The sequence below is a fragment of the Hydra viridissima genome, unplaced genomic scaffold (assembly GCF_058129835.1).
Source record: "Hydra viridissima isolate aposymbiotic clone 2 unplaced genomic scaffold, HvirCarnegie_v1 scaffold_7, whole genome shotgun sequence".
Classification (NCBI taxonomy): Eukaryota; Metazoa; Cnidaria; class Hydrozoa; order Anthoathecata; family Hydridae; genus Hydra; species Hydra viridissima.
In genome coordinates this window covers 8,026,442-8,048,392 of record NW_028324306.1, presented here as the reverse complement: position 1 = coordinate 8,048,392, position 21,951 = coordinate 8,026,442, and the positions used below count along the sequence as shown (strand labels likewise).

Sequence of the window (21,951 nt, the reverse complement as noted above, 5' to 3'; positions counted from 1 at the left end):
AATTACCCGAAAGATTGAGTCGGGTCGGGTATGAAAAAATTCGACTACCCGATTTTATCGGCGTTATCGGGTAATACCCGTTTGGGTAATCGGAGTCCGATAAAATTATTTTTAGCTTTTTATCGGTTTCCGATACCCGTTCAGCTCCGGACTCATGCGGTCCCAATCGGGACCCGGACATTCCCTATACCAAACCATTAGAACTTGTGCTGTGGAAAGAAGTTTCTTATTAGGTTAAAATAAAAACGTACATCGCAAATAATTACAATGCAGAAGCTGTGAAACATTTTAAAATCACACATTTCGTAGGGTATTTGAAGGTAGATACTGAAATACCACTTTGCTCTGTAACTCTTATGGATGTATTGCACAGTTACGGAAATGAAAAGACAAAGTTTTAGAAAGAAGCAAGATTTTGGAAAACTTAAAGCCTTCGACAATCTCTCTTCCATTTTATGGCTACTTGAAAGTATGAAAATGAAATCTGTAAACAAGAGGGGCAAGAAGAAAAACGAGTTAATAAAAAAAAGCTTTAGTCCAAAAGTAAGATCAACTTAGACTTGCTATTGATGTCCCTAAATCAGAGGGATGAACGATCGTTTGAGGGATGACGTCGTTTTTTTAAAAGAATAAAATGATAAAAGTAACAGACGTTTTTTTTTTTCTTGAAAATAAAAATTATTCTCATGAAAGCACGAATGCAATTTATTTATTAAGCGGAATGCAATTTGTTTTTCATGTTAAATACTTAATCCAGATTCAGTTGCCAAAGTATTTGGGCTGAGGAAAATACTTGAGCTAACGAGGAAAGTTGAAAATATTTTGGTTGCTGTTAACAAAGAACTTTCCAGAGAACTTTCCATACTGGAAAGATCTTTGTTAACAGCAACCAAATAATTTTGCAAATCTATCACCAGTTCTGCCTAAATATTATAAGGTTCCACTCATGGAAATAACGTTACAGGGTCCCACACTTGTGCGCGAAAATGAAAGAGTAAAAGCGAACAGCTGCTGTTTGTTATGTATTAAACTTTTTTTTCTTTACAAATAAGAAAGTATAGAGCATTTACCTGTGACACATTATATGCACTTTTTTTTGCAAATAAGAAAATATACAGAGCATTCGCCTGGGACACATTATATGAACTTTGCAAAAGCGTCGTACTCTGGAAGCGTTTCAAGTCAATTTCTTGTATATAGAAGAGCTTTATCAAAAGTTATACAAGCTCATGAGTTTTCACTGTTCGACGTACTGCGTTCGTAAATCCTTCGTTAAAACGATAAAATACTTTATTATTCAACAAGGTCGGCTTATGTTTCGACTCACTATTGCTCGATAAAGTTACCTCTAAAAATAATGTTTAGTTATATTGTCTACTTAAGATAGGATGTTTTTTATTCATGTGACTTATTAACAATTAGATATTTGAACCTTATAAACTATCGTGCGCTGCATGCGACTTTTGAGAAAACCATGGTTTTGTTGTGTTTACAATTTCTTTCTTTCAAATTTAAAATAACTGTTGACAATGTAACGTCTTAACTCAAAGAGAGAAAAGTAATTAATAGGACTAAAGACTAATGAATTCTTTTGAAAAAAATTGAAGTCATCTAAGATTTTAATGCAGTAAGAGCATTTTTTACCTTCTTTATTACTGCTTGCTACGAACGTCCTTCCAAAGAAGTCCAAATGGGTACGCGATGGTTGCTCTTTGACGATGTTGAACTTATTTACGGGGCATTTAAAGTTGGTACCCATGGTTGGCTTTCTGTAAAATATTAGAAGTAAAACTAGTAATTTCTCAAACATGAAATTTTTATTTTGAAATCTCAAAATATACATACTCATTTAACAAGGCTTGCGGTTTCATGAGACCCTCAGCTCTTCTCATTTTTTCCATCTCTACTTCCCTGGCAATTAACTGTTTAGTTGCGTATGGAAGGTGACGATGTTGTGGCAAATTGGAAAAAGTAGTTAATTCCTCAATGTTTCTAAAGAGACACGTTGCTAAAAAACTAACAAGGAAAAAAGAAATTCTCTAAACTTACAAGAAAGGAAACTTTTTGCTAAGCTGAAAAATTTAAACACCAAGAAGGAAAACGTTTTTAAAAAGTAAGAACTTTTTACAAAAAGTCTTTGCAAAGTCTTTTACATTTGAAATTGCATTTGACATTTAATGAAGGCATTTTTTCAGTTAAAGAAAAGTTAGTTAAATTTGAACCAGAAGATAAAAAAAAAAATGAAGACAAAAAGCGTACGGCTCTAATAGATATGTGTACTGTCCTTCGGAATTTCTCTCTTGGCGATAAGTAAGGTTATAAGATATCATTACATCAATTGCATTCTGAAACATCTGTTTTTCACTTTCACTGTACAGCTGTGTGTTAACCTTAAGATTTATAAGAGGAAAATAAAAAAAAGTAGTTGAAAATAATTAATACTACAATAACAAAACATATAAAAATCAACGAGGAAAAATATTTAAACTTTAGAATATTTTATATCTTTAAAATTTGAGAGGCCTAAGATACCTGAGATAAATTTACTTACAATTTTTTTCTAAGTTTTTCTTAAAATACAAAAGTTTGTTTGAAGATTCAATTTACACTTTTTGTAATTAAACATACCGGCCGCAAGTTCGGAACCACTATAAAGAACAAGAAAGGAATAAGATCTAAAATGCTGGAACTCAGAGAACAATGTCTTCTTATTTGTAATGGCATTCCACTGACCATTAGCTGGTATGTTTGCTGGTTGTGGGTTATCTTTAAATAATTCTAAACGAAAGTCCTAATTAAAAAAGCTTAATAACAATCATAAAAGTAAACAAATTTTTAGAAAGATTTTAGAACTTTTTGTGTCATATCGAACATAAATAAATTTTTAAGTAAACCTAAAAATTTACTCACAATATATCTCACTTATGCAGCATTTCAATAAAATGATAGTATGAATGAATGATAATAGAATGAAAAATAAAATCACCGTACCTCATAAGCTACATTGGAATAAGTAAGCTTAGGCGAAACAGCTCGAGCATAATACATATGAAATGCAACTGGAAGAAAAGACATGTATCGAAGAAATGTATATTCCTGTTGACTTGATATCTGACTTTCTAAGAAGTCTGTAAATTCTAACCAATTACAGCCACAGTTGATGGAGTCCAAATAGGGATCTTTAATCTTTGCATTTAAATAATGGTCAAATAAACCTAAAAGACACATGCTATAGTTTTATAATTCAACTTTTATATAAATACAGTTAACTGTTATGAAAGGAAATTTATTAATAAAAACTCTACAATAAGAATATTTAGGAAAAACTTTAACTACATTCTTACTACTTATTATTGTAGATGTTCAATAAATATACAAAAAATCAAAGCATACCTTGAGTAATTTTGTCAAAGTCAGTGCCCCCTGAAGCTAAATGCAACATATAATGAAATCTGCTGGAAGAGTTTGTACTTGAATCTTTGGATTGGTTTTTTTGTTTTTTGTTTAAGGGTGGAAGTTGAAAAACTTCAGAGACAATTGTTCTTGCATCCTTTGACATATCTTTTATACCAATAGCCATTTTTTTAATATCTTCAGATTTAACTTCTATTGATTTTTGTTGAAAAAACTGTATAAAAAAATTTTTTTACAGTAAAACTTCTATTTAAATTTGACCTGGATTCCATGAGAACTATTTATTTTTAATCCGAAAACAAAACCCAGCAAAGCTAAATAAATGCCCTCTACATACCTGAAGTGTATTCAAACAGGCTCGTATATCATTTTCAGTTCTCTCACAGAGCAGCAATAGAGATGTCATATCAATGTGAAGATTTTCCATATGTGCTATCTTAAAGAAAGTATTTATGAATAATACCTTATGCATGGGAATATCTACTATCCTCAAATAAAACATAATAGAACCAGTAATAATAGAATCAATGATATTAATTATCAAAATATATACCAATGGAACATATAGTTCTGGCCTAAAAACTTGTTTGTATTCAAACATCCAACAAGTTAATAAGCAGTTTTTAATTTCATGTTAAAAAAATAGCTTATCCACAACTTTTAATTTAAAGTTAAATTACACAAACATTTTAATATCTTTTTATATCAATTATTTTTATAAAAAATATATCAAAATTACTTTTTACACTGAACAGAAAAAGAATGTTAATTTTTTTTCAATATTTTATTTATGAAAAAACTTTGACATGAAAGTTTTCAGAAAATTTCCCTTTAAGCTTAAAAAGTGAAAGACAATAAAAAAAGTATACCTTCAACAATCTGCTTGCCAACCTTGCAGGTATGGTTAATGGAAAGGTGAGTGTTAGAGCAACCTTGCGCAACTCACGCAAAGCTGGTACAAATCTAAAAAATAACATTTTTAAAAACAAACAATTTTTTGTGAATAATTTAAAACTTTCAAAGTAAAAAAGTTGCTAGGATTTTTAAACAAAAATTTCAAAGTTCAAATAAGTTATCTTGGCAAAAATTAAAGAAAAAAGATTTTCTAAGATTATTCAAACTCTCTGGATATTACTTTTTGTTATTTTACTTTAAAATTACATAAAACTACTTATAACAAATTTACTTTCAGAATGGATAGCAATTTCAATGAATTAGACATCACTCATTACACATACAGGCATATGTATAAAATGCTTCCAAAAAAAAGGCCCATTAAGTTTTTTTTTTTCTTCTTGTAAAGTACCATAAAATAAGAATGAATGAAGATATTAGCTTAATATTTTAAGATAAATCCTTTATTTAATACAAAATTAAAAAAAAGTAATAAAAAATCCAAGAACAAGAAAAAATAGCAAAATTAGTGTTTAAAATAATTCCCATGTGCTTTTTTTGCAAGCTATATATTGCTTCTGAATTGATTTTACTAGTTGCAAATTTTTGTTTGAGCTCTTTCTAAAAGTGTTTTGCCACTGGCATTTCAATATAACAGTGAGTTTTTTGGAACTGTCATGATTTCTGCACAGACAAAAATTTTAATTTTACTTTGAAAGAATATTGACCACCAAATAGTCTAGATTTGAGCTCCTTAATTATAGGATTTAGAACAAACTTGTAACTTATATGCAATCGCGTAGATTGTAAAAACATTTTAATCTCAGAGATAAAACAAACTGCACAAAGTTTCCAGAAGGATCATACAAAGTTGTAAATGTTTCCAGAAGGATGTACTCATACAAAGTTGTAAATGTTTCCAGAAGGATGTACTCATACAAAGTTGTAAATGTTTCCAGAAGGATGTACTCATACAAAGTTGTAAATGTTTGGTAAGTTGGACTGATGGTGCATACTTGAGATAAAAACTACTGTGGTTTGGACAGCCATTATTAGTACTTACGGTAATGTGAAAACTGAAATGCAGGCAGTTTATCTGGAAATAAAGGAATTATTTTCATTTTAATTACATCTTTAATGCAGTACTCAATTAGTGTTGAAACAAAATTAAAGAAAAAGTAATATTTTAGGAGTTGGGATTAACTCTATTAAAATAACTTTTTATAATTTTTTTATCTCAAAGTTTTTTAAGTGTTTGTTTTTTTCATAAAGGGACTGATTTAGTTTGCTGTGAAACATGTTCTTAAAAATATACCCAGCAAAAAATGCTCAATTTATATCGAACAGGGCATACCATAACTAAGAAAAGAGGTTGGTTTCATATGTCATGTTTGGCTAGCTTAGAAACTTGATTGAGCAGAGAAGAGTTTTAAGAAAAAAAAAAGCTTTTTCTTGCTCTCAGTGGAACATTAGAGAGAATTAACCTCTTTTAACAGCAAGAGAAAATTCATATAACAAAATGTATTAAAGATTGATTCATCATTACATATGCATTAGAGTGGTTCTCAAAAAAAAATTCAGAAAATATTTATGAAACACTTTAGTTTTATCATCTCTTTATTTTACAAAATTTTATGTGTGGTAAAGATCTTTGGATTATTCCATCAATTAGAGGTACCACACTTAAGTCAAAAGATCTGCCATATTATTAGTTGAATATAATCATTTAGCTAACAGTTAGATTTTTAACTGATACTTATTAAAACACATTTGTTAAACTTCAATAAACTTGAGGTACCAACTTGATCCAATTCATTTTATGAAAAAATACATGGTCAGTGTTTATTTTATAGAACAACTTAACTGTTTCATTACAAACCATCAAAAACAATCAACTGCTTAGTACTTTTAATATAAAAAATAGTTCATAAACTTTTGTACAGTTCTTTAACTTATTTTTGACCAATGGCTTCTTAGGATTTGGTAACAGCTTCAGATATTTGGACACCATCTAGTAAGAAAAGCAAAGCAAATTAGCAATTCTGCACAGTTTTTACTGACTGCTGGATGCAGAAATGGAGAGCTGGTACTGGTATCAGGGAAGGCAATATATAGTAATGTTAATGTATAAAATCAAAAAAACTTTGTTTTGTGAAAGTTCATGGCAAACTGCAATTAAAAGATAAATATGTTAAGATAGTAGATTTAGCCATGCACATGGCTTGGTGTAAAACACAAGAAGTTAGCAGGTAAGCTACTCTAAATAGTATAGTGGTAGGCTGAATCTCATTCTCTAAGCATACTGCAACCAAAATAGCTGGCTCATTCAACATAACTGCTGCTGCAAAACATAGAAGCAGTGAAATCTGGTGAACATCAATGTTAGGGCTAGTAAGTGGCCCAGCTAATGAATTAAATACATCTCTCAAAATGATCTCAAAAAAATTTAATGACAAGATATATTATTAAAAAATCTTTTTCTTAGCAATGCAGTGCTATCTTAAACAAAGTGCTCTAGAAAGAGTGTTCTAGAAAATTGCATAACATGAGAAGTAATTAAAAGCCAGAATGCTAAATTTTTATTGATCTTTCATGTTATGACTGTCTGAGCCATTTAAAAGTCAGAAAAAAAAAACAGAAAATTTTTTTTTGTTTAATGTTTCAAACCATTTTTTAACTTACTGATTATTACATATGCATATTATTGGACGATTCAATAAAAATTGCTTCTTCTTCTTTTTTCCTCTTAGCTTCATGCCTAAAATACAAGCAAAGTAAGCTTTAATAAATGTGCTGCAAAACAATTCAACTTTTTATGTTGTCATCATCAATTTTTTGTTAACATAATATTGTTCTTCTATATTTACAATAATAAATGATGCAATACAAATACTTGTTTAAAAATCCCTACCGATATTTGTAGCTTTAACAATGTTTAGAAGAGTATTGATAGCTTGCTATAATACAAATACACCACATTAAAACAATTCAAACATAACACATAACACAACATGATACTATAAATTATAATATAAGAAACTATTTAAATTTCAAGGAAAAGCAAGAACTGTCTAATTAATATTTGAACTTAATACTTTAGTGACACACCACAATTTGTTTTCCCATTCAGAAACTAAAAAATAACATTTACAATACTTCATCAGAGGTCATATCCCTAAAGAATGAAATCTTTTATGTTACAAAGCTTTAAATATGCCAGCTTACCTCAGGAGCACCATCTATTTCATCTATAACTAAACAATTAGGCCTCTTTTTCTCTCCTAAAACAGCCTTCATCTGAGTTGCAGATTCAATTTTGTCAAGAAATATTTCTGGAGATCGATCATCACTATAGAATTGAATAATCAATATTGTAATTTGTTAAAAATACTATTATAAATTTTTTAATGTATAACAATACCAAACTAAAACAATTCTAAATTTTGAAAGTTTCAAAACTTTCAAATAATTCATAAAGCAACAAAATAAATTCAAACTACAATTGCATACCTAGCATTCATCTCAACAACATTGTAGCCTGCATGAGTAGAAATGACATGTGCCAATGTTGTTTTCCCCAAACCTGGATTTCCACATAATAATACTACTTTATATTTTGGTCTTCCTTTAGTATCTAGTGTAAGTTCATCTTCAATATCAAATTTCTTTAGAAACAATGTTTCTTTTAATTTTTTAAAATGTTCTTGTTGTTTCTTTGGAGAAGTAACTTTTTTCTTTTCGAAATTTTTGTTAAAAACAACATTATCCCACAACTTGAGCCATCTTAACAAAATACGATTTATTCCCTAAATTTTAAAAAAACAAATATAAAGTAAAGAACTCACATGAATGTATTAAAAATATTTCAAGTGACATTTTCTTCTCAATTTACAAATTTTGCTATAACTTACATCATCACTCAGCAAACTCTTAACTTACATCATCACTCAGCAAATCAGTGTATCTTTTTGGGCTATACTTTTCTACCCACAAGTCAACATTTGAATGGAGAAGGCTGTGGTTCCTTTGAAATAAAATTTAAATGTAATCATAAAAGAAACAAGATAATAAGAGTCTAAAACAGACTACATATTGTTCTAACAAGATCCCCAAAATCCCCAATAAATCTAAATGAGATAAAAAAAACATTGTAGAAGATTCAAAAGTAAATTTTTTCAAATCATTTTAGTTTACCTTGAAATATCTTTATCTCTCAACTTTTCCTCTAGTCTCAATCGCCTCTATATATATATATATATATATATATATATATATATATATATATATATATATATATATATATATATATATATATATATATATATATATATATATATATATTAGGGTAGGTTGATTTTACCTTTTTTTTTTAATATCAAATTGAGTAATGCTGCAGTTACTGTAACTAGGGTATAACAACAACTCCACCAAATTTCAGGAATACTGTATTAAAAATGGCTTGCGGATTTAAAATCCTCAATTATGGACTAAATTTGTAAGTTTTTAAAATATTTGAAATTGCAATCGTTGAAATTTTAAATTCCAAACAAGTTATCTTGTTTCAAAATATCATGTTTTGAATATATAATGCAACCAATAAAATGTTTGCTAAGTTACAGCAGCCAATCAAATTCAGCGCATCTGGCGTTTGTTAAATGAATAAACCGATAAGTATAAAATAGTAAACAAAAACTTCAACAAGAATTACAAATATGATCAACAAAAAAAAATGCAGAAAATTATAGTTACACTTATTACACAAAAAAAGTGGAAAGAAGTATGGTGGTGGTCCATGTGAATTGCTAATGACAGAGAAAAGTACTTACAGACAGGTTATTTAATACTAATATTATCTTATTCATGTAAAGCCCCACTGCAGATATCATAGAAGTTACTGAGCAAATTAATAATAATTTAAAATCAATTTTGGCTGCAGTGAATCCAAATCTACCTCTAATAATTGACAAATCTATTGCTAGAAAGGTAAAGGATCTTCTCATTCTAGTGAAAAACATTAATCGAAAGCATGGTAGAGCAAGTACCAAACAAAATCTTGATGCAAATTTGGATAAGCTTTTCAATATTTTCAATATTTCTGCTTGTTCTTGCTCATTGGATATGCTACCTTGCTGTGATAGAAAAGTATCATGCAATAAAGCAAATTGCTCAGAAGAACATATTATATGTATTTGCCCTCAAAACGCAAAAGTACCTTTTGAAGATAGAGTTTATCTTTGAGATCAGAGGGAGAAAACTGGTACAAAAGGAGCTTATCAACTTTCTTCAGTTAATAAAGTAGCTTTCAAAAGTAAAGAGGATTGATAAAAAATAACAACTATCTCAAAGGGTAGTTGATAAAGCAGAATCTCTCATACAACAAACAATGTCATCTGAAGAAGCTAGCTGTTCAACTAAAACTGAGGTAAACTTATTGTAACTTTATTGATATATTTTAAGTACATGCAAATTTTGTATGCTGCAATTTCTTTCAGGAAGAAGCTGAATGGCAACCAATAAAGAAATTTCCTATAGACTACAACTTAATTAAACTTCCCAGGTTTGCTATGGAATTAGTCAGAAATGAGTGTTTGTCAAACTTAGGTGCAGCTCTGGCAAATGCTTTACTACATGACATTAAACATATTTTGAGAAAAGATGTTGATATCAATCACATCTTGATAGACAAGTCCAAATTCGATAGGGCTAAAACACAAGTAAAGATAGTTAGTGAAGGTAAAAATCTAGAAAAAAAAAAACAGTTACTTTGCCTTGGTGTGGATAGCAAACTTGATCAGACCACTCGAACTTGCATAATAAACTCACCTGAAGGGGAATTCCTCAAAAAATCTATTGAACCTGAACATCACCTCACATTTACTTATGAAGATGGAAAATCTACTGGAACCTATTTGAATCATAGAACAATTCCTATTATTGGCACAACTGGTTTAGTACTTGGAAAAGAGACGTTCAGTGTTTTACAAGAATTTAACAGTGTTAAAAGTATTCAGGCAGTTCTTCTTGATAACACTGCTACCAATACTGGCCCAATAAGTGGTTTAGTGGTAAAACTTGAAGAATTGTTAAAACGAGAACTGCACCTCATTGGGTGCGCGCTACATCAAAATTTCCTTTAAGAGCTCTTTTTAAAAAACTAGATGGTGCAACAACTGGACCAGGAAGCTTTAGTGGCCTTCTTGGCAAAAGATGTGCTGAAAATATTCAGGATTCACATCAAATTTTGTTTGAACCTGTCACAAATCCTATAGTTGATGGGTATATTCCAAAAGAAATTTTGAAAGACCTTAGTAGTGATCAAAGACTTTTATTTGAGTATTGCAAAGGAGTAGGGTCAGGTAAAGTTGCTGATAAATGGGCTGCTTATAAAATTGGTCCACTTAACCATGCAAGATGGTTAACTCTAGCTATTCGCATTCTCTGTTTATATACAAGAGACAATCAACCAAACCATTCTTTAAAAAAACTAGTCTACTTTATTGTTCAAGTTTATGCTCCAGCATAGTTTGAAATAAGGACATCATCCAAGCTGCATGACTCTCCTCGTCTTCTTTTTTCTGATATCGTTCAACTAAATATTCTCCCATTTAATGATGTGATACATATTGTGAAGCAGAACATTAAAAATAACGCATTCTGCCTAAGACCTGAAAATATTCTCTATGCCATGATTAAAGATGATGACAACAAGATCCGAAATCATGGTTTCAAATCAATACTGACTCTTAGACAAAGGTATCTTTTTAAATTATTTAATTGACTTCGCAACTAAAAAAAAATTATCTTATTATCCTTTTAAGCACAATCATAATGCAGTATTGATCACAATTTTATTTTTATAGAATGAACTTGACCAGTTTTCAAAATAAATTGAAAAAAATTCCTGTAATAAATTTTAATGCCAATCACTGGTATGAGTTGATAGACCTCACTGCTCCAGACGTTACGGAACCTCCTACTACACAAAATTCTACAATTCAAGAAATTCAATACTTCATAGACAATTCTGTTAAGCCAGATTTTCCGAACTTCCCATCTCACTCCCTGAGTGTAGAGCAAACTGTTAAACTAGTATCGGAAGCATCCCATTACGTTTACCGGTTTGAGAATCGACACAGCTGCATCTTGACAAAATTGCTTAGCAGAAAGATGCGTCAAGCATATATGTCAAAAGGATATTATTCCCATTCATATGATGATATTTTTGAATAAATTCAAAAAGTTACTAAATTAGATAAACAACTTTTTAAAAATTTAGAACCATAAATTATAAAAAGGGTGTTTAGAAAACTTTTTAACATATTCTCACAAATGAAAATTTTAATTTCCGCTTATCGCGCTTTTTATAACATTTTTTGTAAAATCGCAATAATCTTTAAAATTAAATCCCTAAACCATTTTTCATCGAAAATCGCTGAAATTTTTTGAGGTATCTCATTTCAACTACCTCCAACTACTGCAACATTATGCAATGGGCCAGGGTAAAATTGACCTACCCTAATGTATATATATTCATATGTAGTGTGTATATGTATGTATGTATGTATGTATGTATGTATGTATGTATGTATGTATGTATGTATGTATGTATGTATGTATGTATGTATGTATGTATGTATGTACATATGTTGACTCCCTGATAAAGCTATAAGACCACATCAGTTTCAGTTATTAATAAAAGCAACTTACCAAAAATAGTAGTGTAGTTAGAATTTAACTAAAATACACACAAAATAGAAATACTAAAAACTTTTAGTGTTGTTAAAAAAACAAATGATGTTCTTTGAAAGTTTTTTACTTTTAAATGACAAATTTTTAAGACCGACTTTTTTTTTTAAATTTATAGTGAGTTAATCCACCATTTTTTTATTACTTTAATAATTCAATTTAGCATAAGATTTTTAAATTCATCTGTGGTTATTTGATCCCAGCATTCCATATTTAGAAAATAGCTTTTAAAACTTTATACATTTTAAATATTAATGGGAAGCATTAAAACTTGTACCCATACCTTATCTTCCACTTCCTGTTTCAATTGCTCAAATGGAGTTGCCAACAAATTTTTATTCTTTATTGAAAACCAGCAACTGGAAAACTATTTTAAAAAAATTTCAAATCTAAAATTAAAACATTAAGATTGTTTTATAAAATCTGCAATCATACCACATCACATCATACTTAAAGTTTAATCATACTTAAATGATGAACCTTTTTTTTTTTTATTGTTCTATATTCTAAGTATAAAAAAACTCTACTAGCAGAAGATACTTGATTTCAAAATCTTACAATTCTATGAAATTATGTTTGTAAAAAGGTTTTGCAAATTTTTACTTTAAACTACATTTTAATTGAACAAGTTTTATGATTAGTTAAACTATTTTATTATTTTTTATTTTATGTTAATATTTATAATAATAACTAATAATTTTACATCCAAATTTACTACTGAAATCTTAAATATGATTTTTTCATTTTTTGTCATGCCCAACAGTGATACAGGTACTTTTTGACAGTAATAAAATTTCAATTTTAGCAACACTTACATCCAAGGTCTCCGCTAAGCATGATGGGACCTTGAGCCATTAAATGATTAGGGACCTTTTGATAGTGGTTTTTTTCTAAAAGTGAGATATTACAAATTACTACATATTTTATAAAATATTAGTTACATAAACATAGGGATGATACGCAATATTCAGAAAGATTAAAATTTTTTAAAACTAATGTCTATTTAACTATTAAGTACCCTACGCAATTCTAAGTGTTAAAACTTCTTTAGATGGCAAATGATTGCCCAAAACTGGAAAGGTAAAAAAATTAAGAAATTATTTATAGGAAAAAAAAAGCAAAAAAACTACTAACTTCCTAAAGCCACAATGCAGATCATAAATCGTGTAAGAAAACAGGAAAATTAAAGCATCTCCATTGACAAAGTTGCGAATGGATTTTTGAGAAAAAATAAAATAAAATCTTTTATTAAGAACATCAAAAGCCCTTACAGAAATTGAAAATTGTGCAGCAAGAATCTCTACAATTGTAACAGTACTAAAAAGCAATACGTAAAGTAGTTTTACACTTTCAAGAAGCCATCAATCAACAAGAATAATTAGAAAAAACAGTTGAAATTAGCACAGGAGCATGTTGACAAGCCAGAACTCTTTTGGAGAAGTGTTTATGGTCAGATAAGTAGAGTGGAAAACAACTGGTGGTCAACAGTCAATGACCAGTTGGAATGATAAAAATTGCTATTTTGACCTCAAAATGAGTTCTTGTCAGTTAAAGTTAACTGGTTTAAAAAAATCAGAGTTTTGGAAATCAAAGTATTACAAACAGACATGATGTATTTTGATAACTAATATAGTAAACTTTCATAATATTATTCAAATATTGCATTTAAAAGATTTCTGTTGTCTGAAAAATGCTAGCATAGACTTATTGATTGTCTGATTAATCTTTCTGCTATATTACTCATTTGTGCATTTTTTCCAAATAGCTCTTTGACAAATGTTTATGAAGAGAAATTTTTTTTAAAGCAGCCTTTTCTAAAATCAACATATTAAGTCGGTCAGTGGGTAAAACAAAATTACTTAATAGAATAATAAAATCTTATCTTATCTTACAAATATAATAGTATAATATGTATAAATATATAAAAAAATTTTAAATAAAATGAAAAAATTTCCACAAAAGAGCTATTTCATTTCACAAATACTAAAGTTTGCACATTTCGTTGCGTTAGTTTGACAAGGTTCTGACTGATCCGCAAAGAGTTTTGAGTAAATCAATTTTAAAAATTGTTATGTTCCTACCATCAAAAATTATTAAAATTCATCGATAATATTTTTTACTCATGATAATATAACCATTTGCTATAAGTATTACTATTTTTTATTTAAAAATGTTTCACTCTTCATAGAAAAATGAATACCCCCAAAATGCAGTTAGAACCTTGTCATAGTGAAATAATCATATTCTCACTATGACAAGGTTCTAACTGCTGTTTAACGGTAGTTAGAAGTATGTTAGTTACTTTGAAATTTTGTGACTGAAGCAGTTAGTTACTTTAAATTTTGTAACTGAAACAATAATATAATAAAAAGCTAATTTTTATAAATTAGATTATTGTTTCAGTCACAAAACAAGGTTACAACATTTTGTTTACTCATTTTTCTTACATTAAGTACAACCCTTAAAAGCTCTTCATGTTTCATGTTTTTTATAGGTGAAGAACAACTCGATAGTAATCTCTGTCCTTGAGAGGCATAAACGGAAATACAGCTTTTATATATATATTTTTTTAAGTCTACAAGTTCCTTTGTACAATTTTGAATCATGGCTAGATTTAAAATGTATAATGTGAGATGTATAAGTAAATATTAGAACAGCGATGTTAGAAAAAGGAACTGACTTGTAAATAAACAGCTTTGCTGTTACTGAATACTCCTTGAAGTCATGTGTTTTCATTTGAATGATATGACAAGGACTTTTTGTGTTAACTCAAATCCTTGAAATTATGTGGTTTCATTTGAATGATACGACAAAGATTTTTACTGTTAACTTGTTTCAACATCCTTATCAATCCAATTGGACTATAAAAATCAGTTTTCCTCATGAGCTTTTCAACTTCCCTATGGGCATGATCCACCTCTTGGGCGCATGAATGACCTTAAGGGAATATTTCATAGTGATTGGGTTAATGTTAGGATTGTCTCTTAAAAAATCTAACACAGCATTTGATAATATACTATTCTTTGAGGATCGCAGGAGTTACACCAAGTAATTAAGTCACTTACGTCGTTTTCCTCTGCCACATCACTCAAAATTTTGCAAAAGGCACTGGCAAGATCATTGCCGCTTCTTCCCGCCATTGATTCAGTCCATAATGCACAGTACACTTTTTGGTTGTTGAAAAATAAGCTGTCAAATTATACACGCTTAGCTTTCTCAGATAAAAAAAGGGAACTAATTTCTGCATGCGGAGTCAAAATAACATTTTGAAGGTCAATAAGTAAAACCGGAACATTTTTATATTTTTTTTCTGTAGCACTTATATCTCTCATTTCTTTTTTAAAAACTTGATGTCTTTCAAAGTCTTCACTCAACTTTTCAGACATAGTATCAGTGTTTTCAGCAACTTTAAACTTCTCACAAAGGTTGCATCTATCCTTTTTGGGAATGTGAAAAAAAAGTTGAATTCGGTGGAGAAAATATGGTAGTAAATAGATTTTTTTACTAGCTCAACATTTTCGTTTATACATTTCTCTTTGTAAAGATTATACATTTTTGAAATATCAAGGTGTGACTCAAGGTATTCTCTATTGGTACTTACACGACAATGTGATTCAACTGTTGGAAAAGATTTTATGTGATCCCTAGCTGATGGTGCACTGTGCAGTGTACATTTGCCTTTCATGATTTTACCTCGTAGATCTTGTGCAGGAGTATTTGTTTCAAATCTTTGGTGTTGTGAGCTGTGTAAACTAGCTTTTGTAAAATTGACAGTGTAGTTAGGTTAGATGTTTTGCAAACACGGACTTTTTCTCCTTTTACATGAAAAAAAGATCTATAGGCGTAATTCCTTTTTGAAAAAATGTGTTTTTCAGCGTGGTCATCAGTTTTTATTTGCATTTACACTACAATTGTTTTCTTCATAGTTTCTCTTTTAACTACATAGCCTGGTTTTTATTATTGCTACAAAAACGTTTTATTATAAGTTGTTTAAATTTTATGTATGTACATACATACATAGTAAATAAAATACATACATACATACATATATATATATATATATATATATATATATATATATATATATAATATATATATATATATATATATATATAAATATATAATATATATATATATTTATATTACATATATATGAAAAAAACATTATATTTTAAAATAATTATGCAATGAATTTATATCAAATATTTTAGTTGCATTCTTAAATTAAATTGCATCAATTTAATGTCTCTAGACTAAAATGAACAAATTGTTACATTTCAACTATTAAAAAAAAAAACAACAACAATTGTTATCCCTTTCAACACTTTCAACTGTAAGTTTGTCCTGTTTAAGGACTCTTAGTGTGTTTTATGGTGGAAAAGAATAAAAAATCAATATATGATACATAATTAATATAAGTAAAAAGATAGAAGAATATTATTACACATGCAGTCAGGGAAAAACAATTTTGCCAAAGCCAACTGCTTTAGGAAAGATAAAAAAATTCAATTTAGTATAATAATAACTTTGCATTATTAGATATTCATTAAATTGTTATATTGTTGAAATAATCTTTTCTAATAGTGAGATTTTCTACCCTTTTTTTTTTTCAAGTACTTTTTTAGCATTAATTTTTATAAACCTAACATATATTTTATTCTAAAAGGATTTATTAAAAATATTGTAATAATAATTAAAAAAGAATGTTAAGTTTTAATAATAATTTTCTTGTTTCACTGTCGGGCATGCCTTCCTTCTTACATTTCACAACATTTCACAACTTTGTTAAATAATTTATTTTTGTTAAACAATTCATTTTAACTTTTTGAGCTCTATAAATATAATAAAACTAAGATTTTCACATCAAAATCCCTAATATGGCTCTACTTAGTACATAAAACAAAATAGATAAACAATGGTCCTGAATAGGAACACAATTTGTCAACAAAAAGATTTAAATACTTACAAATTAATCAGTATATTTAGATAAAATAATGATCATGCAGATCAAATTTTTATTATTGTACACATATATAAAAAACTTTAAGTTGCAGGTTGACAAACATATCTATTACCTTTTGATTTGATTGGTCAAGAACATCTGAGTTTAATCTTAAGAACACACGATGACCATTCAGGCTGGTCACATTAATTGAATCTTCACCAAATAAAGGTCTGTGAAAAACATACTGCTGTTGTTGTTTATTTTTAAAAGGCACTTCATCTAAAGATTCGCCATCACTTTTTGATTTCAGTTGATTTAACAAGTAAGAAATATCTCCTGGTTTATTTGTAACATAACCAACTTTTGGCAAACCAACTTTTGGCAAACCAACTTTTGAGTTTGGTAGCTCTTCATCAGTAAGCTTCAGCTTTTTAGATTTTGGACTTATCTCTTTAAACAAAAATTTATTTATATGTTAAATTAAAAAAAAAGAATTTTAAAAGTTACTCAAATTTTACTTCTAAAATTAATTTGAAAGTTTATCGATTTTTGTTTACGCTCAAGAAAATTTCATAAACTTCAAATTATTTCCACAAATTTGTTAATAATTTATGCAACTACACATAAATATACACTTTTCACCTTTTTTTGATATCTCATCATCACTACTATACTTTAAATACTCCTCTTCAGAATCAACATCAGTATTTGCATGTCGCTTTTTTGCTGCTGTATGATGAATATTTTTTGCTGCAGTTGTATTATTACAAAAGAACTGGCTGTTTAAATTTTTACATAAACTTGGTTTGATTTTCATCATTTTTGCAACATCAAAATTGACCTTTTCATGTTCTAAAATTTAATTAATAAAGTAAAAAATAAATATATTTTTTTTTGTAAACATATATCTCATCTGTCATTATGATCATGATCATTATTATAATCAAAATCACAAGTTTTAAAATATTGAATATTTGCTGTGTGCTTAGATTTTTCTTTTTTATTTATTTATTTGCAAAACTTCAATTTATATTTTAAATGTTAGAGTAAGAAAAAAATATATTTCACTCATGAGTTATATAGTAGTACTATGTCTGTGTATTAGGTTAATTACATCCATAATCCTTTGCTTGATTCATATCATGCATTGTGGGAGATAAAAGCAGAAATAGAGAAGAAATGAAAAAAGATTTAACGTTCTGTAATGATCAGATGAAAGGCAGAAAAAAAAGCATAAAAAAAACTTACAGAATAAGAGATCACAGAAGCTTAGATTTAAAGTTGAAAAGTGATGTGGAAAAGCAAGAAATTTGATGTGGAGATGACAATGTAGAGAATGCTGAAAACCTGAATATGCTTTAAAGACTTTTGGAACTTTCTGGTCTTTTTTAGGTTAATGAGTGAATTATGGATAAATTTTTAGAATATTGTCAAAATTTTCAGATGTTGCTTTTCTTTTTTTAAAAAAATATCTACTACAAATCACTATTCTGATTAGAGATTAAAGATAGAAAAAGTGTTAAAAGCTGCTAGCTTTTTTTTTTTTTTAAATTAAAAGCTCTTGGAATTTCTCTTTCTGCCCAAACTTGTCCAAGTTCAGCCATATGTCCAAACACTGGTACCTATTTTGAACATTTAGACTTAAATCTTAATCTTTCTATCAAATATTCAAATACGTATTATTTTGTAGATGATACAAATCTTCAATTAACAACAAACTCCCTCAAAAAACTAAATAAATATATTAATAAGGATATTGCCAGTCTTTTTCAATGGCTCCGAGCAAATAAAATCTCATTGAATACTAAAAAAGCAGAAATAGTAATATTTAAGACGCAATATACTAACTTTTCTAAAAACACTAACAAGAATCTTCCAAAATACTTGAACTTTAGGATATGCATGCTAAGTTGGGGGACAATCTAAAACCGTCTGTCTCTCTAAAATCGTTTCGCTTCAAAATAGAGCAATACAAATAATTAATTTCTGCCCAAGAAACTTCCCTACTGACATCCTGTATCTTACATCCAAAGTTCTTTGTTTCTATGATTTAATCCAGCTTCTAAATTGTTCATTTGTCTGGGATCAACAACACGCTCTCCTTCCTTCCATATTTCCTAACTACTTTAATAGTAGGACGTGTGGGCATAACCTAAGATCAGTCACTTTTAACAACTTAACCATCCTACAAAAACAGACAACTAAATATGGAATAAATTCCATTACATATCAGTGTATCCTTTCGTGGAACACCCTTCTATACACCATAAAAACAGATTTTATCCTTAGACCCAAGAATCTGTTCTTAAGGTCACTCCATCATTTTTACCTAAAAAGTTACGCTTAACTTTATTCTTTACCTCTATAACTTTTTTCTTTATGTTTATATACATTTTATAATTTCTTATTTTTGTATATGTGTATATATCTATGTATATGTGAATACATTATAATATTTATTTGACCTACACTTTAACTCTTTTAAAAGTCTGTTTTATAAGTGTTACTTACAAATTTTTGTAAAGTTCTACTTTTACTATGTGACTAGTTTATTTCTTATGATTTTTTCTTGTCTTTTCTTTATATTATTTAGGTCATTGCATTTTATCAGTGAATTACTATTTGTAATGACATGTGTTTTTTTTGTAACATTCTTAACATGAAATATATTGAATTGAATTGAATAAAATATTTTTTGAGACATATCATGTTAAAACTGTATTATAGTATAATATAGTATAGTATTAGTGTAGTATTCATAAGAAAAACTATTTTTTAAAATACCTGCTTCTAATTCATCAACCATTTTCAAATCATCTGCATACTGATCTTCAAATTGACTGTAATCTTCTTCTGCATTATCTTCAGACTCAGGGAAATTATCCATGTTGAATTTTTCTGCATACATACATACATACATACATACATACATACATACATACATACATACATACATACATACATACATACATACATACATACATACATACATACATACATACATACATACATACATACATACATACATACATACATACATACATACATACATACATACATACATACATACATACATACACAGGCATACATTTGTTAATACATAGATATAGATATATTTAGGTAAAGAATAACGTAAATAAGGGGTGTTATCATAGAATATTAAATCACTATATAATTATAAAGTTTAATATTTTTAAAAAGAGGAATACAGGTTTATAGCGCAAAATCCAAATTTTACATTATATTCACGATTGGATTTACTGGGTCGAGTTTTCCTGACAAAAAAATCATTTTGGCGGAAAAAAAACGTTTACAATTGGAATAACGTATGTAAACAAAATCAATTATGAAGTGGGCTAAAGTGGGCTAAGGTGGGCTAAGGAGTTTTTTCAGCACATTTAGGCACAATGTTAAAAAACTTTTTACGGCTGTAAATGCCTACGTCTGTAGAAAATTTACAGCCGGAATCGAAATTCAGTGTTATAAAACTTTTTCGGCTGTAAAACCTCTACAGCTGTAGGAATTACAGCTGTAGAAACTCCGGCTGTAGGACCATCTGAATTTTTGACTTACAGTCGTATTTCAAAAGCAAATTGGCTAAACCAGTTAATCCTTTGGATGAAAATTAGAAAGCAAACATTTTCAAAGTTTTTTTGGAACAGACAGAGCTTTTTTTAAAATTATAAAATACATCTTGTATCGAGCTATTATGGACTTGGATCTTGATTGCTCCAGCTCAGATATGGAGCTCTACTTCCTGTCAACTCATTTTGGAAAAAAGAGAAAGCCCAGAGTGGTAAGATAACTACAAGTTTGAAAGATTTTTGTTTTTGTAAAATATTTATTTAAATGCAAAAGTAATCTAGCTTTGCATGCACCATTGATAAAACCACCTATTTAACATTATTAAAAGATTCAGGTAAAAACTAAGCTACCCTAATATACTAAACCAAATAATATCCTGGGGATTAGTAGTTTCAAGCAGAACAAAATTCAGACTTTGCAGACTCAGACAAACTTTAAAACAGTAGGACATATGGTTTCGATGATCTTTCCAGTTAGATCTTGAGGGACTATTTTGGGTTAGGATTAGTATTTTACTCTATAGTTCACCAAAGACAGCACAAGGCAAGGTACCTTAGGTTATGTAGATTATGTATAGTAAGTAAGGTTAATTTGATTGAAAATAGTTGGTGGGCTCTGTATCTCATTGTATAATTTTAAGGATATTTTAATTAAAAAAAAACAATATTTAGTTCAAAGATCGAAGGTTCACTGAAGAAGTCTCTGATGTGGTGTATAGACAACAAAATCGGATCCCAAGAGCAGCTGTCGACTATTTGGAAGATAAAATTGAAGATCAACTTAAGCATCCTACAAACAGAAATCATCCACTGAGTTCAAGGCAACAGGTAATCAAAAACAACAAAGTCTTTTAGATAACAACAATGTTTGATTAAGCAGAGAAATTAAATATTTTTACAAAGTGCTCCATATGAACCAAAAATTGCATAAGTTGGATTCTGTATTTTAATTGTAAAATTCTCTTGCAAAGTTTTATCATCAAAACAAAACTATTTGTTAAGAACCACATTTTAATGGGATACTCTTTTTCCAGATTTTGCTTTTTTGTCAATTCCTGGGCACTGATGCCTTTTACCATTTGTTAAGAGATGCTCGAGGTGTTGATACCAAGACCATTCATGCTACAGTCCATCGAGTTGCTGATGCTGTCATCTCCCTGAAGAATGAAATCATTCGTTGGCCTGAAGTTTGCAGTGACCTAGCAGAGAAATTTTACCAGTTCAACCAGTTTCCTCTTTGTGCTGGTGCCCTGGATGGCACCCACATCAATGTTGAACCACCCAGAGCTGATGAAGCCTCATTTCTGAATCGCTACAGGGAACACTCCATTAATGTACTTGCAGTCTGTGGGCCAGATTTGTCTTTCT

General features: G+C 28.9%; 1 protein-coding gene and 1 pseudogene across 5 annotated transcripts; one reads left to right on the top strand and one right to left on the bottom strand.

Moving 5' to 3' along the window:
- Nucleotides 1-1,009: 1,009 nt before the first annotated feature.
- On the bottom strand, nucleotides 1,010-20,431 carry LOC145184219 (chromosome transmission fidelity protein 18 homolog). Of its 4 annotated transcripts, none has more exons than XM_090092269.1 (19): nucleotides 19,784-20,431; nucleotides 17,642-17,851; nucleotides 17,130-17,449; nucleotides 12,338-12,421; nucleotides 8,503-8,549; nucleotides 8,248-8,332; nucleotides 7,819-8,114; nucleotides 7,534-7,657; nucleotides 7,220-7,265; nucleotides 6,991-7,066; nucleotides 4,284-4,377; nucleotides 3,752-3,850; nucleotides 3,394-3,628; nucleotides 2,992-3,215; nucleotides 2,629-2,778; nucleotides 2,260-2,390; nucleotides 1,846-1,992; nucleotides 1,645-1,769; nucleotides 1,010-1,348 (listed from the first exon to the last, which is right to left on the bottom strand). In XM_090092269.1, the coding sequence occupies exons 1-19, from the start codon at nucleotides 20,073-20,075 to the stop codon at nucleotides 1,218-1,220; spliced, it is 2,916 nt and encodes a 971-aa protein (XP_089948395.1). In that variant the 5' UTR covers nucleotides 20,076-20,431; the 3' UTR covers nucleotides 1,010-1,217. The 4 variants fall into 4 exon arrangements, with proteins under 4 accessions (XP_089948395.1, XP_089948396.1, XP_089948397.1 ...); XM_090092270.1 differs by lacking the exon at nucleotides 1,010-1,348 and adding an exon at nucleotides 1,390-1,538; XM_090092271.1 differs by lacking the exons at nucleotides 1,010-1,348; nucleotides 12,338-12,421; nucleotides 17,130-17,449; nucleotides 17,642-17,851; nucleotides 19,784-20,431 and adding an exon at nucleotides 1,404-1,538 and having other exon boundaries at nucleotides 8,220-8,332.
- Nucleotides 8,676-11,629, top strand: LOC149885972 (uncharacterized; annotated as a pseudogene). Its single transcript, XR_016453922.1, has 2 exons — nucleotides 8,676-11,061; nucleotides 11,169-11,629. The product of XR_016453922.1 is annotated as an uncharacterized LOC149885972 (transcript).
- Nucleotides 20,432-21,951: the final 1,520 nt, after the last annotated feature.